This window comes from Branchiostoma belcheri, unplaced genomic scaffold, assembly GCF_001625305.1.
Source record: "Branchiostoma belcheri isolate BF01 breed outbred unplaced genomic scaffold, Haploidv18h27 scaffold1, whole genome shotgun sequence".
In the NCBI taxonomy this organism is placed as follows: domain Eukaryota; kingdom Metazoa; phylum Chordata; class Leptocardii; order Amphioxiformes; family Branchiostomatidae; genus Branchiostoma; species Branchiostoma belcheri.
The window spans coordinates 7,797,565-7,814,356 of record NW_017802379.1 but is presented as its reverse complement, the minus strand read 5'-3'; the positions used below and the strand labels follow the sequence as shown (position 1 = coordinate 7,814,356).

The following is a 16,792-nucleotide window of genomic DNA, read 5'->3' as shown; positions in this document are numbered from 1 at the left end:
CTCCCCTGGCAAATTATCAGTATCCATATTTGGCTAAGTTTGGCTGAATTTAAATCCGAGTTGTTTAGTGTGGGGGAGACTAGAAGATGGCTATGTTTGTTACATACAATTGCTCGACAGACGGGTGACGAACATGTTATTGTTAGAGATTCCAGAAAATCTGAAGTTGTCTTTGACTTCTTTTTGCGGGTCGTCTGAAGAAATCCAGAACTCAAGTGGTAATATTACTACTGCGGCAGAAAAGGTAACGTTACAGTTTCTGAGTAAGCCTTGATGATAAATTGTTGAAAACTGTAATATGCACCAGCCTTTCTATTCAGCTTTTCAAAAGAACAATGCTTCTTTTGCCTTTTTCACTCGTACATTTTACGTTTCTGAAATGTATCAACGATGAGAAAATTTAAAGGGTCAGGATGTCATATTTCCTCCAACGGGAGTAGCGACACCATCTGGAACAGCTTACAACCTGGCCATATCTATTTGCGCAAGGAATTTTTTGATTGGCTGCCAGCCAATGACGTCACACCCCGCACACCTGCCAGCGTCCCAAGTCGCGGGGGATTTTCCCGTCCTGGTTGCGACACGCGGGGTAACAACTGGAACCACGTTTATTTTAGGGGGATCGGCCTTACACTATGCCCTGGGAGTCAGACTGGATATCGGGTCGTTAGCCAGGTACCTTCGGTGGCCCAGGGCACTACGCCCGCCTGTCCAAATTACCGCTACGAGGGGAGTTGGCCGGCGGGCGTAGTGCCTTGGGCCACCGAAGGGAACTGGCCAACGACTCGATATCAAATCTAGCTCCCATAGTAGCTTTCCACCATCCAAGTTTAAACTTCGCATCCAGTTTTAGGGCCGGCCGGCTACATCAGTGTAGCTGGCCATGTCTCATATACATAAGGCTCACATCTGAAAAGATATAACGTTACATACACGGCAGTAAAACAAAATTTTCAATGGCAAATATAACGTATGTGGTTAGTTGATCACATGTACATGTATCATTGTATGTGCGAAAGACTCTATGGATTTTGTATAGACAATAGTATACTCTTACTGAGATCTAGTATTACTGAGACAATACTGTAGTTGATCGAGTCTTTCATGGTGATGTCGTCATATGTCCAACAAGTTGTGGTGACGACATGTCCAAAAATATACCATCGCCATTGTATTGCACAACCGGCTGTAACCGAAAGCGCTACTGACTCCATATAAATGTAAGAGTAACGTATACTGGGGGTATCTTACTTCAAGACAATGTAGAAAAGAGGCTGCGATACGCGTATAACCGTCCGGAAAATTCCACCCAACCGGGAGTTTCAACCTACGTCACTTCTGAGCTGGTATGTTTATGTGCTGAATGCTTTTGTTCAAATTGTTGTGTCTCCTTGTGCAACTGACGTCATGATGTGAGGGTATTTGCGCACTTCATGCTTACAAGGCCTTCTTAGGAGGTTTAAAATCAATCTTGTATTTAACCTTCTTGGTGCTTATGGCACAGTCTAACCTTTTTACACAATTAATTTCAAACCCGCCATGTTTCCTACTCTTTCCAGCCGCTTAGAGGGGATGGTATAGAGGGGGAACTGCCTGCCCTTCTTCGTAGGGCGCACTAGTAATTAGGCCTTTTTAGTCTTCGTAATCCGTAGGCCGCCTCCCCAAAAATCAACGTAATTCGTATTAGTACATTATTAAGTCGTAATCAGCTCTGAGAATTTAACGTAATCGGCGGCAAAAATTTTGCGTAATTCGTAATCACCCCCCCCCCCATGCAGGCCCTCATAGAGGCTAGCCGTCCTCCTGTACGGTTTATTATGTGAACGGCCCCTAAGCCTAACCCTGTACGTCGTGATAGAGGCTAACACCGTCCTCCTGTACGGTTTGTTAGGTGAACGGCCCCCAAGCCTAACCCTGTACGGCTAACCGTCCTCCTGTACGATTTATTAAGTGAACGGCCCCCAGCCAGGCCCAACCCTGTGACGGCTAACCGTCCACCTGTACGGTTTATTATGTGAACGACCCCCAGACCTAACCCTGTACGGCTAACCGTCCTCCTGTACGGTTTATTAAGTGAACGGTCCCCAAGCCTAACCCTGTACGTCGTGACAAAGGATGATAGATGAATGATAGACACCGTACATGGACGTAGGCAGTGACACCCGATACGCGAGATGGTCCTTGTCGGAAAGGTTAACAATCCGGCACGTTGATTGACAATGGACTTGGTTCAGGATGTGACCTTTACTCGACACTTGAAAACTGACAGTCGCCTCCGCTGTTTTGAAAGACGATATGACTTACGTGAGTGTTGTCCCTGACTGTGTCTTACGTAAAGCCTTTATTTACTGCACTTTACCGTAATGTGCTAGAAGAATAAATTAAAGCCCGGCCTTCCTGTGGTGCCAACACTGCACTAAGGTTAGGCCACAGCAAGTCATTTTTATGGATGACATTAGCGCGCGCATTGAGATTTGGGGGGGGGGGAGAAATGTTGTTGCCCTCTGACAGTGGTCAACATGCCAAAAATTGGTAAAATGGCATGTTTGCCATGCCGGAACGAGGATGGCAGATAAACATGGAAAGAGGAGACAAGATAGAAAAGGCTCTGATTTAATGTTTTGTCTTTTTCTTCGAGGCAGCTCAGTGAATTATGTATTTACTTTCTTCTATGTGATGGTGGCTGAGTATATATGTGATATTCCCACTGAATCAAAAACACTTGTACAATGGTTTAAAACTTTTTGTTATCAAAGTTGTTTCAGTGACAAATGGATTCTATAATATTTGCAGTAAATTTAGCACAATATAGGTATCATTTCTTGCTTAACAAGGTATACAGGTTAAATATATATTGGCCCGCCTTGTTTTTTTTTCGCCCTATCGCATTAGATTTGGTATCTGCGGAGGTTACCATCCATACAATTTACTTTCTGTGGCCTTACCTCTTTATTGTGAGAACGCTACTTTTGCTAGCCTATTTGCGTACTCGGCGCTATATTAGGTTTGGTAACCAGGCTAACTTTGCGTCAAGCAAGTGTTAAGATCCAGTAAATAGGACATTGTGAAAATTGCCAAATTAAGAAAAGGTGTACAACTGCAGTGGTGCCCCAAAAATAGACAGAGATGTGCCACTCTTATCGTTAGTGACGTCATTGCCTACGTAAAACGGTGGGAGTTCACGCAAGCAAGCCTGTCAAGATGTTAACCAGACCCAAGCAAACCTAATCAAAGTATACGTTGTATTATTGGCTCGGGGTTATTTTGGGAACTCCTGCTTACAGCTTTTCTTTGATCTCTAATTTCACTTAACCTACATACGCACACAGCAATCCGTTTAACGTATTTCGTATATCGTATAACGTATATCTAAAGCCTAGCTATAGGCCATGGCCACGTTTCAGCCATATGCGTACGTAATGAAATCCAAGCAGATTTTTTGTTGGGACTCCCCCCCGTAATGTTTTCTGTTGAGCACTATCACATCGTTAATGCCAGCGAAAAAAAAGGTCTAGCCTGAAAACGTTCAATCTGCCTAGCCTCTACCAGGCTTCAGAAAGCGGCTGGAAATAGTATAAATTGGCCAAATAGACAGATAACATGCCAGGGGCCGGGGCTTGATCCTAGTCTCCACCAGACTCCTTTGCAGGTTGAATGAATAGTAGAAATCGGCTAAGGGGGAGTTAGCCGGCCATAGAGGGTCCAGCTTGGCCGATTTCTATTATTTATTCAGCCTGCAAAGGAGTCTGGTGGAGACTAGCTTGGTCCGCTGGAGAGTACAGTTTGCCGCTCCTGCTCCGAAGCCTGGTCATAGAGGCTACGATCTGCCCCTTCTTGAAGATTTCCTGGCTCTAAACGAAAATGGAACACAATAAGTGCTGAAACATTTTCCTTTTGTTTTCCTGTAGAACCTTTGCTGTTTCATTGCTGTAAGTCAACTGTTTCACTGTTCATCGGAGTCAAAAGCAGACGTCAAGCGGGGATATGGCTGCAGGCGACGGCCCAAAACCTAACAAGGCAAAATCTAACAAAGACGACTACGCCCAGACTTCCCTCGCGACCTTTCACGACTTCTGGCAGGATGCCATTCTCACTGACGTAAATATTTGCGCAGACGACGGGGTCTTGCCTTGCCACCGGCTCGTTCTGGCGAAGAATCCCGTCTTCAGGGCCATGTTCTTGACTGAAATGTCGGAATTTGGGAAGGAGGAAATCCGCCTGTCTGGTGTCCGAATTGCAGAACTAAGAAAACTTGTCGGTTATCTATACACAGGGCGGGTGGAGATAGATGGTGAGCGGGTTCAAGAACTGCTGTTGGCGGCAAACATGTGGCAATTCTCCGGCATCCAAGCCGCATGTGAGAAGTATGTAGACAGTCATCTGGATACATGTAACTGCATTGGGGTTATGGCCCTTGCAAAGGCAGTTTGTTGCACGGCACTGCTTGACAGAGCCAGACATATGGTTATATCTCAGTTCTCTTCCGCTGAGGAGGATCCAAACTTCTTGGAACTGGGGGAGAATGACGTCAAGGAAATACTAGACAGTGAGGAACTAGTCATCAAAAGTGAAGAAGACGCTCTGACCGCAGTCCTGAAATGGGTGAGCCATAACACTCAACAGCGCCTCCACAGTTTCCCGGAAGTACTGCAGTGCGTGAGGCTGACACATTTGAGACTGTCCACCTTGAGGAGGTTTGCGAACCATCCGCTGGTCCTGGAGGCAAACGAATGCCTGGAGATGATCACAAACAGTCAGGTTTACTTGAAGGAAAGAAGGTGTGACCAACAGAGGAAAAGTCGTCGCAGTGCCACACACGAAATAGTTCTCCTTTTTGGTCAGCCAGACCAGGAGACACAGAAAGCAGAGAGTTGTGAGGTACTATGCTATGACGAAGAGGATGACAGTTGGAGGAAGGTAACGCAGATGCCACAAAAGCTATCCCTAATGTCTGTTGCAGTTGACGGGGACACTGTGTACCTCACTGGCGGAACAACAGACGTTCGCAATCCCAAAGCCGGCGTACAGAAGTGTGCGTACAGCTACAGCTTCCTCCAGGATACGTGGAGGGAGCTTTCTGACATGCACGTCGCTCGCTACGGTCACATATCTGCCGCGGAGAAGGGTAGACTTTACGTGATCGGAGGACAACAGAACGACATGCCAACTGCTAGTACTGCTAGTGTGGAAATGTACACAGAAGACACCAACACGTGGACAATATGCAGCCCGTGCCCCGATGTACCCACGACTGTACAAGCATGTGTCTCCCACGGTAACCTGTACCTTCTCGATCCAGTAGACACGGGTATTTTTACTGAGGAGACTGAAGAGCCAAATGAAAACTTCCTGACATTCCAGAGTTACAACCCAACTGAAGATGAATGGAAAACTGTGAAGGATACAGCTATGTCGGTCAAAGCTGCGGGTGTATATGGTAACCAAATCCTGGTTGTAAAAACTAACACCACCGGACACATGCTGTCGTACAATCCTGTGAACCAGACGACAGACAAGCGACCTAGCCACGACAGACCCCCGCACGTGTACACGACTGGAGTGTACGGCGGTCTGTTCCAGTGTTGCGATGAGCCCCACGACTACCTGTACCGCTACGACGACAGCGGGCCGACGGGCGGAGGACTTTTCCAAGAGTCTGTGACGTACCTGCCATTTACTGCGTGGAACCCCGTCACCGTAACAGTGGACAAACTGTCGTTTGGATGGTTTTGCAGAGATCTTGACATTTTTGGCGGTCAAGAACGCAGCAACGTGTCTACGAAAGAAGGAAAGTCGGAAGAGACAGTACAGTGAATGGTTACAGTGTTCTAGCTATAGCCAGCCTGATATTTTTCCGTAGTCTACATGTATAAATTTTGTTTGGCATAATATCATGTCAACCTCAATCCTCGAGCTCTGATATGCTATATATTTTCCGCATTTTACTGGTAGACTAAGCTGAATTTAGTATTATGAGCTTAGTCGAATATTCTTTGTCTGGAAAAAGATCTTGCTATTCGTTCGCCGGTCCTTTAGTTTGTTCATTTCACTAATTCATTCATTCATTCATTCGTTCATTCAGTCATTCATTCATGTACTTATACTACATATTAATCATGCCTTCCAATCATTGATGCATACGTTCCGATCAAACTATGAAAAAACAACAATATAATTTGCGTCATCGTAAAGCAAATATTTATTGCATATCTCAGCGCAGAAACATGACGTACATATATTATAAAAAATCAGCTTTAGGTTAAAAAAAAATCACCAAATCTAAAATCATTTTGCATATTTCCGGCCCTCTAGAATCATTATTATTATTGTTGCATCTAACTTACGTTAGAAAACTTCAGAAACATTAATTAAAACTTACCAATGTCTGTCGATAGATATAATAAAGTTTTAAGAATAATACTTCCTATTTTCACACATGATCTGAAGCTTCATTTATATAAAATAATTTGCAAGTAGGTATAGGTAAGAGGAAATACTGGCTATCTAGTTCGTCATGTTATCTCTCTACAATGAATACCAGAAATTCTTTTCCACCACATATTCTTAAATAAAACAACGCAAGCATCCATAGTCCTTACAGTAATAAATACATAAGCAATGAATAAGTTAAGATAATACTATTGATATGTATGTCAATAAGTTACAATTGTGCGAGAAATAAATATATTCAACATCGCAATGTCGCAATTATAAAAAAACTAATAATTCTACTAGCTGTCTGACTCAATGCAACAAATATACATAGGCATAAGCTGGTGTGTTACGCCGAAGGGTGGTTATACTGGCTATACAGGTACAGATTATATTTCCCTATGGAAGTTCCCTATGGCATAATTTTGTTGATTGAAATTTTTCTGACTAAAACTGCAACTCTACGTTGATTTCTTAATCGTGAATATCAAATTTGTGAATCATTCTTTAAATTGATATTAATTGGCATTTCAAATGTGTCATAAATGCGATGTTGATATCCAAGTCACCACTACTATCGATATTTTAGGGCAAAGGTTAGTAATAGCGCAGGCGCAGAGGGCCCAGTTTTAGTATATAGAGATGGCAATGTAATGTAGAGTGTAAAGAAGTCTTTTTCTAGGGAAATGTTGTTGTTTTTGACTTGGATGTTATAGGTAAGGGTTGTAGTATTTTAATTTTGGTGAAAAAACAGACTTGCAGCCATGTTTGTGTTGTCTGGCTGGCTGAAGAAGATATAGGTTTACATGCGGTCATCAGCTGTCCAGAGAGGTCAGGGGTCACTTCTCAATGTTTGGGTAGAATTCTCGCATGGTTTAGGTGCGTAGGATTTTGTCATTTTTTGGGAATGGAGACTTGAGAGGTTGGCCTACCCTGCCAATGTATGTTCTTCAAGGTCTAAAACTCAGGTATATGAATGTTGACCACGTTGTTTTGACATAATTCCCATATATTAACATAGGAAAGCCCTATTACTGTGCTGTGCCCTTTAGTGTTTTCTATCAAGGCTCTACCTCTAGGTCTACAAGGGTTTTAGCGCAACCCAGAAAGTCCGTGGCGACGCTCCGCGGGTACCCCCCGTTGGTGTCCACAGCAGCGCGGTTAGCTGCCAGTTTCCAGTAGCGGTCCTTACGGAAGATGTACCTGGTGCCGTCCGCGCTGGTGAAGGCGGCGTCGATCCGTGTGGGGAAGCCGCGCCACAGGCTGAGGGAGCGGGGGTAGCCGGAGTCGGCTCCCGCCCGGGCCCCGCCGGTGTACCGCCAGTACTGCCCGTCTGTGCGGAGAGACGGTGGAATTAGTCAACTAGAAATGTCTGTTACAACTTAGTCTTTGTAGAAGAGATATTGCCTGGTTAGGCCATGTTGATTTGATTATATGGATGACATCCACGCGCGCATGAATTTTCGTCCGTTTCCAAAAGAAAAAAGTTTTCGCCCATACAGTAAATCGTACAAAGCAGCTACAAAATGAGCAAAGGAAAATATAAGAAAATTGTAAAGAAATAAAAATGAATTCGAACCGTCTATTACTTTAAGTATTCGCCATACCATGCTCATTGCTTTAGAAAACTAATTGTTTTTAACTTTTAAGTCTTTTATGGATGAAATCTGTCTTGTGTCATACGGTACTTTGTTAAAATAGCTAGTGCCCAAGTATTTAAATGTTCTGTGGCCAGCTGTGGTGGTGTAGTTAGAGTAATTGCTACCTTTTACGTTCGTATACAACGGCTTTTGATACAAAAGTAAGTGCTGTAGTGATTCCTTACCTTTGAAGAAGTAGGATCTGGTTCTGCCGTCCCATTCTCCGTAGTACAGAGCGGCGTCGATGTCACTCACAGTACGCCAGACACTGATGGAACGGGGGTATCCGCTGTCCATGCTGTCACCGGTAAACCGCCAGAACTGTCCTCCCTGGAACAGCACGAACAGCAAGGTCAGACAAACATACAAAATAGATTAAAGGGGCAAAAAGTAACATTTTTTACCAAAAATTGAAATACCCACATGTATTTTAAATTTGTTTTTAAAACATTCGTGTGATTGTTGACATCATTATTCATGGGTGGCAATTTGTGGTGCCACCACAAACTACCAGAATGTAAACAAACATGAATGACATGATTTAAAACACACTCAAGATGTCATATTTTGTCACATTCACTTTCTGAATTTCAATTATTTGCAATGGAGTAGGGTTGGTCCAAAATACTTTGTAAAGAAATGAAGAGGAAAATTTACCATTCGTATCGCCCTAACGTAAAAAAATGCAGCTTTAAGCAATGGAGATTTAAAGAAGTATACACCAAGATACGTGGAGTTTTCCCCTTTAAAACACATCAGAACGTTGTGTGGAATCATCAGTATAATAAGAGTACAAATTTGCCCTCTAACACTGACCTTGAAGAAGTATGTCTTTCCGTTGATCTCATAGAACATGGCGGCGTCCAGATTTCCCGGCAATCCCTGCCAGACGTCCTTGATCAGCTGTGGGTATCCAGGCGACACCCCACGCTCAGTCAGCTGCCAGAAGTACTTCCCTAAAATTTATGTTGAAGACATACATTGAAGTTAAATCTAAAGGAATTTCTATTGAAGTGTAATGCTAAACCTTCTTCCAACACAAGAGCAAACAAGAACCAAATTTTCAACGACCACTGTGGCCTTCATCAGGATAAATAATGACCAATCACTTACAAACGTGATCTCGCGAGAGTTGCGCACACGTGACCAATTCACACGAGACGTTACGGATACGTGACGTCGGCAATTGGTCAAACGTGCCAGGCAGTTTATATCGTCCACCGTCTCTGTTTATAGCATGGGTGTAGTATTTGTCATGTGTCACGTAACTCACATTTACTACACATTTCTGCTCATTGGTTTAGTACTCAACTAAAACTGGTTAATGATTAATCGTTAACTAACCTCTGAAGGCGTACATGGTGCCGTTGGCCAAGCGGGTGAAGGCGTCGAAACTTTTCCCGCTGCAGGTGTCAGCATCACCCTCTCCGCCAGGGGGCGGTGGGTTCACGGGAGGCTTGGTGGGCTGGGGACGAGGTGCTGGCGTGGGCTGGGGACGAGGACGAGGTTGCGGTCCACCTGTTCGTAAGTTTTAGCCGTTCATTATTTGCATAGATAGTGGGCAAAACAGCTTTGGGTTATCACGGTATACTTTTCGCCCTAGCTTATTATTCCTGGTGCTTCCAAATTTACGGTAACTGATATAACATGAGTGAACAATAATCTAATGGTTTTGATTCTTCTTGTCTACCTTGATAAAATCAAATCTGCAATTATCTAGACAATCAAAGAATCAAAGAGCTTCAGCTATGGCTGAACAGTCGTATGTAGGAAAAGGTCAACGTTATCCTCCTTCGCAGACTTGTACGGCGGCAGCGTTAATTTTTTTCGGGTAGCCACGCGAGGTATGTCCCAAATGGTGTTTTGCCGTGGAGGGAGTATTTCGCCGCCTGACAATCAATTCCAAAATTCCATCTGCGGCATACACTACTACTACTACTACTACTACTACTACTACTACTATTACTACTACTACTACTACTACTACTACTACTACTACTACTACTACTACTACTACTACTACTACTACTACTACTACTACTACTACTACTACTACACGCGTCGCTACCCCAAAATATTATCGCCGCCGCCGCACGGGTCTGCGAAGGAGGCTACTAAGTAAAAGTCCGTTCCTTACCGTACAGACTCTGAATCCCGTTGATATCGTCTCTGTCCAGACGCAGACGCGACTGGTACCGGTAGAACGGCGCCATCAGGGCGGAGTTCACTTGGGAGTGCCCCAGCCCCAGAGAGTGGCCGAACTCGTGAGCCGCCACCGAGAACAGGTCAGTTCCGCTCAGGAACGCTAGGGGGCAGGCATGAGACACCGATGAGCTCGTGCAGTTTGTCAAGAATGCAGAATTGTACAAAATAATTCAAAATATTTAAGTACGTACTTAAGTACACATTTCTAGAAGCCGTCCAAGTACTAATATGTACGGAAATTGTAGAACTCTCCGCTCTTCACGCATTTTAAATTTCATTGCAACTTGAGTAATATTACTACCAACAGGTTATAGGCATATAACCTTTTTGCTTTAGACATATAGAATTTATGGAAACTTGAAGGTAAAGTAACAATGAAGCATATGCCTGAGCGTCAGGTATTCCATGATAATCAGCACATATATGTATAAATCAAGTGGTCCAACTATCCTTTGTTTCGGTTAATTGAAACAAAAACATTTGCAAAGCAAATGCATAATGTTTACCTTCGGACATGGTCTGCTCTGTTGATTCTTACTCAAACACATTCAAATGCATTGTACTACCAGTACATGGTGACAGGAGCGGAGCAGACCATGAAATTGCAACATTATGTAACCCAACACCAGTCACCATGGTGACAGACGTCAACAAATCATGTCATTGGTCAGGTCATACGTCACTGTTTGGAGGAGAAGAAGAAGAAGAAGAAACGGAGCAAAAACAGTATGTTTTCCTTCGGTAAACATTATAAGATCCTCACCGATACTTGGTCCTCCGATTTGCCAGACTTCCGACTCGTCAAAATGGGCGTCACCGCCGATGCCCCCTCCGGGTTGGTACGCATGCGCCAGGACGCCTCCCCTGGAGTCGAAGGCGTTGCCGTCTCCATGGCTACCGGCGGCGAACCGGATCTCGATGTCAGCTGGACCGGAAACACGTCTGAAGGTCAAGGGCGTCACCTCGGACCATACCTGTTGGTGGAGGAATTTTGTGTTATGGTAGCAGAACACCGTTTTCGCCCTATGAAGATTAAGGACCCAAAGGTGACTCACTTCGACGCGGTAAAAAAATATAGGATAGGGTTCCACAATCAAGGTGCAGAATAGTATGTGTTTAATTTCAGGGTATGATTTACAAAATATGTGAAAAATCTCTTCTGATGCAATCTTTTACATACGCTATGCGGAAAACTTATGAACTGCAGCAAATTCAACTTTGACAATCTTCTACCACAGGCCATATCAGCACACAGTTTCATCTCGCAGCCATGCACAGAAGAATCGCTGCAGCTTTCTCAACTATTGTGCCGCACTACTTTGTTCCCGAATAAATACTATGCAACCTTATAGCTTTGGGGATTGAAGATATCTATTGATATCTACCGAGTACTCACTTTCTTGCTTGAGAATATTGTAGCGTATATATGACAACTCTGTTGCTAGCACTAACACAGAAAATGATACCAACTGATGAAAGAAATAGAAAAGAAAATCTTAATTTATATGAAAACAAACTAACTAACTAGGGAAAAAATAAAGAAATAACAAACAAACAAACAAAAAACTTACGTCAAATGCGCGGGCAATGGCATCTACTACTTGATCGCGGGGGAGGTCAGGAGTGAAGTTGTTGATGCGGTAGGTCAGGTCGTTCTTTTGCCATCTGCTGCCCAGGCGGGTGTAACGCGCCACAGGACCGCTAGGCGGCGCCACAACATCAGGGCATCCGCACCGCGGCATCTTCATCATCTCTGCCGTCTTTTCATCAATGACACCTGGAATTTAAATCAACGTATTTGCAGTTAATACAGCTGAACAATCAACATGAAAAATTTCGACAAGATGGTAACACACAAGACCAACAAACTCTTACGAAAACATTGGAACAAGACCTAAACAAAGAGCGCCAAACCAAGAGTCACTAGACTAATACTTAAGGTCAATGCCCTGCCTGTCCTAGTGTTCAAATAGCCAGAGGTCTGATGACTAATAGTTAATTTCCTTCGGAATCCTGTTGAGGTCTCTGACCTGTGGGAGGGCAGGTCGCAGTGCTAAGTGCACTTCTGTGTAGTGTGTTTTTGTTGTGGTTCTCACCAACGATTCTGCTTTTTGTTCGCCAGACACCCGATACGGGAAGCACACGGGAGAACAACAATGGCCCAAACATGGCACTGAGCGAGTGGTGACTAAACAAAACACGGGTGTACGTCCGCCGCCTGTCCAAAAATACAACACGGTACTGAAGTTGTGTGGGCTGACATTACGTCAGATAGCGCGCTCAAAATTAGCCGACTCAGCTCCGAAAAGATCGAATTTCCAGGAGTTACGGTCACTTTAGTCAAGTTGGTGTATGCTATTTGTTTGTTGCCATTTCGGAACGCTATGGTTTGGGCAAAAACTGGGCGATATCACTAAATCCACACTTGTGCCCAATCCAATGTTATTGTAAGGCGGTAAAACAAAAATATTATAGATAAGGAAATCTTCCTGATATTGAGTTAAGTACTGCCATTCCTTAGAACATTTTCGTCATCCTCTCATACTAAGACAAGCTAGCTACGTAAGTAGTCTTTGTGTTTTTTATCATCAAGAGCTTGAACCATACAATACTGTGAACAGAAAACAAGCAACCGTTTTTTTTTATTTCGTCAGTGACATCGCATTTTTCCCTCACATATATAAGTATAATATGGGATAGGATTGATTAAACTTACTGAATAACCAGAAAATTGACTCTGAAAATCCTGTTTTGTTGTCCTGAAATGGCTCTGGTTGGATGTCTTTAAATGGCCTAAAATCAAAATTTAAAAAAACTAAAATTTTTCGAAAATTTATCAAACCGTCCTACCTGTTGTCGGGATGTTTGCGAACCTCTGGAAGTTGATGACCGCGCGACGCATCATGGGACTGATGGTGCCCAGACTTCCCAGCATGCCTGTGGGGTCCTCTGACATGTTGTAATACCCAAACTGTTGTAGGTAGAGCTAGAAAATATAAAGTTTATTTTTCTGAAATCAGTGATTATATTTCTATCATTATTATTACCTCTATGAACTGAAAAAGAAACATTCGTTTCAGTAACTGAGTTATACTTTGGTGTTCATGTCAAGTTTACATTCTAGCTCAATTGTTTGGACATACAAGTACCGTGTTATCTTATTCTGCCTACGTAGCTGGTCAAATTTTTGTTTGTTTTGGATTTCCGCTTGTGCGCCTTCAATTCAAAACACACACCAACGCAATGGCCACTGGCCGATGACACACTGTACACGGGCTGTACACGATCTCGTGAGCTTCTTTTTCCGTCCGAAAACACAAACTCAGCATGTAATGGTAGCACGTTAAACATTGAAGGAAAACTAGTACTACATTTGGCTCACAGTCTCCGACTTGTAATCGTAGCAAGTGAAACATTGAAGGAAAACTAGTGCTATATTTGGCTCACCATTCCGTCATTCTTGTTGAATCCTTTTGGTTGTTGTGACAGGGGCTCACGATTCGTCTCACCTTCTTCCGTACCTTCAATCTGTTCACTGTAAATTGTGAAAAAAGTGTGATATTATAGCTTGGTATATTACTATATATCAATGGAAACGTTGGAAAATGATACTAATGTCGAAGAATGCCAGAATCAATTGCAAAGGAAAAGAAAGAAATGAAAATGAAGAGTCTATTATTCGCTATACTCTGTGTATTTAGTCATTTGTTCAACCCTCATAACCACGCAGATTTCATAATGAAGGCAACTTTTTTTGCCATTTTTTTTTCTTCATTTTCACGCTCGCATTATGTTTTGGGTTTCCCATAGGATGTCATCCATATAATCAAATCAACATATAATTTAATTGTCCAAATCACTGTCTCGTCGAAGGGCAACGACTTCGGAAGTCTTCGCCACTTCCTTTTGAAACATGTAATTTACTTGACATTAAATATAACCTTACGATGGACATAAAAAGATGAGGCTTTTGTTTCTTTGTCTTGATGACATTTCAGACAGGAAACCGTGTATTACAGAAGCATGTGGTGATCACACATCAGGTGTTTTCTTCTGTAGGTCGACTGTTGATGTTCGTTTAGGCCGCGCCGACTTCATTTTATGGATGACATCCTCTGATGACCCCCAAACTCGTGCGCGCGGGCGAATAAAAAAAATTCCGGCCAAAAATAAAAATGCTAGTACAGGAATACAAAGGTGGTATTGTGAATTTGCGGCAGTACTTAGCGACGTATACGACAAGTCGGCACATGCTGGCTTTTTGAGAAATTTATGAATCGGCACTGTACGTATGTACTGAGTTCTTGAGTCGAAGAGCTTTCGGCAGCCTGGGTTACCAACGGCTCCGTATTGTCGCTAACCACTATGGACTACCCAGGCCTAGAGCCAGGCCAGAGCCTCGGTGGACGTGATCTTTTTTTTAGAACAGGCGAAAATCAATGCGCGCGCGGATGTCATCCATAAAATTAAGACGGTGAGGCCTTAGGTTGAGAACTAGGGACCCAAAGCTAATTTCCAAGCAGACGTCTGGCGGCAAAAGCGTTACGGTTAGGCCAACTAGAGAGAGTCCTCAGCCACCCAACTGCATGGTGGCAAATGATAACTGTCTGGCAAAGGGATGCTGCCTGGTCAATTTGGTACTGTCTTCAAGTTTGCAGCCACCAAAAAATCTGCTTGTACTTTACGTAAAGCAGGTTTTAAATCTGTGTTTTTATCCGTCCAAATGGATCACGGGAGGAAGCTTAAAGTGGTCAATAGTTTGGAAGTAGCTTTTAAGCTTTTGCTGAAGTATATCTAAATGCTGCATTTTTGTAAGGAGGACGTTATTCTGGCTACTCAGTTCCTTTCTGATCTTAATAATAAAATTTCAACTTAAACTTCATGATTTTACACATAAGCAATGCCGATGGAAAAGTGCGTCACTTCTTATCACTGAACGGCCTGGCAAGCGGAACATTAACAGCATCCACTAAAGATACACTGCACAAAACATGGGTAAAGGTTCTGTGTACTTTTATGTATGATTTAGGGCATACTTGAATATAGGATTTTGTACAGTGCAGTGATACGTTGGAAAAAGTTGTCAATCCCTTCGAAATGACAAATAAGATGTGCCGAAACGTATACAGGCCTTAAACGTTTTTGGTAAAAAATGATTGAAGAGGTTAAAAAGAAAATGTTCAAACGAATGAATGTCTTACCTTAATGGGTCCTCTGGCACCCCGAAAAACTGGTCGAAGTCGATCAGCTCGACATCTGGTGGAAGGTCGTCCTGGTCGGGGTGGGGGTGGTGGTGGCGTCCCTGTCCTCGGTGTAAGGGTGAGGGGTGCGCCGAGGAAGGCACGAGCAGCGTGCCGTACAGACACGCGGCGAGACAGAACACGTAGAAACTCTTCATGTTGTCCTCTCGACTCGTCAGGTCTCTGGTGGTTGAGTGTTGTCTTCTTGCCTCTCGAAGTGGAGTGTTTGAAATCACTGGACATCTCGGCCCTTATTTATAGCTATAAAAATGACGGTCTTCTGACGTAAAATTTCCTGTGTTGTAATACCTGTGGCGTTTTCTTCTGACTAAGGACGTTTGGAGACAAAGGTTTTGATACGTTTGACAACTCAGAAAGCGCAACGGAAGTTGCGTCGGGAAACGGCGAAGAAAACGACTTCATGGTTACGTAGAGAAATTCCCCGCATTCTTAAGGAAATTCCTGTTGTGTTCGGAGTCTGGTCGAGGTGTGTCGAACATCCCAACCGGATAAGTGAAGATGTAATTACAAGAGATTAACATTGCTTTCATCTGAAACGTCAGACTTGGGTGGTTAGGTCTCCCAGGCGTACCTCCGAGAACAATAGAGCACAAACCTGCCTTAGGGGAAGTGAGAACAGGTTATCAGCAATGTCATCACTAACGTTAACTTTAAATAGAGACAGATATCAAATGTATGTTTGATCGTCCGACATTGGTAAACAAAGGCGGGTGGGACGACTCTTTCATTGATACACCACAAAATCCGTATGATTTCTGATTTCGTGGTTCGTTGAAGAAAAGGGGACAATGATACCCAGCAAGAGGGTTTTATAATCAGCAGAAACGAACTCTTCTAATTTTGACATAACATTATACACGGTTTTTATATACACAAAAAGACTACAAACTTGTGGCCACTGTTGTTCTGGCCAGTCTCGTCTGTTATTTCGAATTCGTTGATTCCCTCTAGCAAAGGGAGATCCAGAATTAAATCCCTATGGATTTAGCGCACTTCCCTCTGTATGTTATCTTTGGTTGGGTTTTCAACGACGCTTAAAGGTTCAAATCCTACAAAAACCCGTTCCTCTTTACAGGTCGCTTACGAACGTAAGCAGTCGTGCTTTCTTTGGAGGAACATGTAATAGACCTAAGTTTTGTTTTAGGGCTCTTATATAGGCTAATACAAATTCTAAACGGATACTTTGGTCGTATACAGTGGATTTTAAAGGAATAGGAGTGCAATAGCAACGAGTTAGTCTCTACCAGACTAACT

General features: G+C 43.3%; 2 protein-coding genes across 2 annotated transcripts; one reads left to right on the top strand and one right to left on the bottom strand.

Annotated features, from left to right (window-relative positions):
• The first annotated feature begins 1,256 nt into the window (after positions 1-1,256).
• On the top strand, positions 1,257-5,814 carry LOC109469695 (kelch-like protein 38). Its single transcript, XM_019768304.1, has 2 exons — positions 1,257-1,346; positions 3,909-5,814. The coding sequence occupies exon 2, from the start codon at positions 3,985-3,987 to the stop codon at positions 5,812-5,814; it is 1,830 nt and encodes a 609-aa protein (XP_019623863.1). The 5' UTR covers positions 1,257-1,346; positions 3,909-3,984.
• A 1,675-nt stretch (positions 5,815-7,489) lies between these two features.
• LOC109468271 (stromelysin-1-like) lies at positions 7,490-15,861 on the bottom strand. The gene is made up of 10 exons (XM_019766530.1): positions 15,479-15,861; positions 13,725-13,812; positions 13,128-13,263; positions 11,849-12,054; positions 11,041-11,251; positions 10,210-10,377; positions 9,417-9,590; positions 8,889-9,028; positions 8,258-8,402; positions 7,490-7,765 (listed from the first exon to the last, which is right to left on the bottom strand). The coding sequence occupies exons 1-10, from the start codon at positions 15,673-15,675 to the stop codon at positions 7,494-7,496; spliced, it is 1,737 nt and encodes a 578-aa protein (XP_019622089.1). The 5' UTR covers positions 15,676-15,861; the 3' UTR covers positions 7,490-7,493.
• Positions 15,862-16,792: the final 931 nt, after the last annotated feature.

Coding starts and splice junctions, on each gene's coding strand:
- LOC109469695 (XM_019768304.1), top strand. CDS start 3,985: ATGGCTGCAGGCGACGGCCCAAAACCTAACAAGGCAAAATCTAACAAA.
- LOC109468271 (XM_019766530.1), bottom strand. CDS start 15,675: ATGAAGAGTTTCTACGTGTTCTGTCTCGCCGCGTGTCTGTACGGCACG. Junction 11,252..11,848: donor CCATTGCCCGCGCATTTGAC/GTAAGTTTTTTG, acceptor CTCCACCAACAG/GTATGGTCCGAGGTGACGCC. Junction 9,591..10,209: donor CGGGATTCAGAGTCTGTACG/GTAAGGAACGGA, acceptor ACTTACGAACAG/GTGGACCGCAACCTCGTCCT.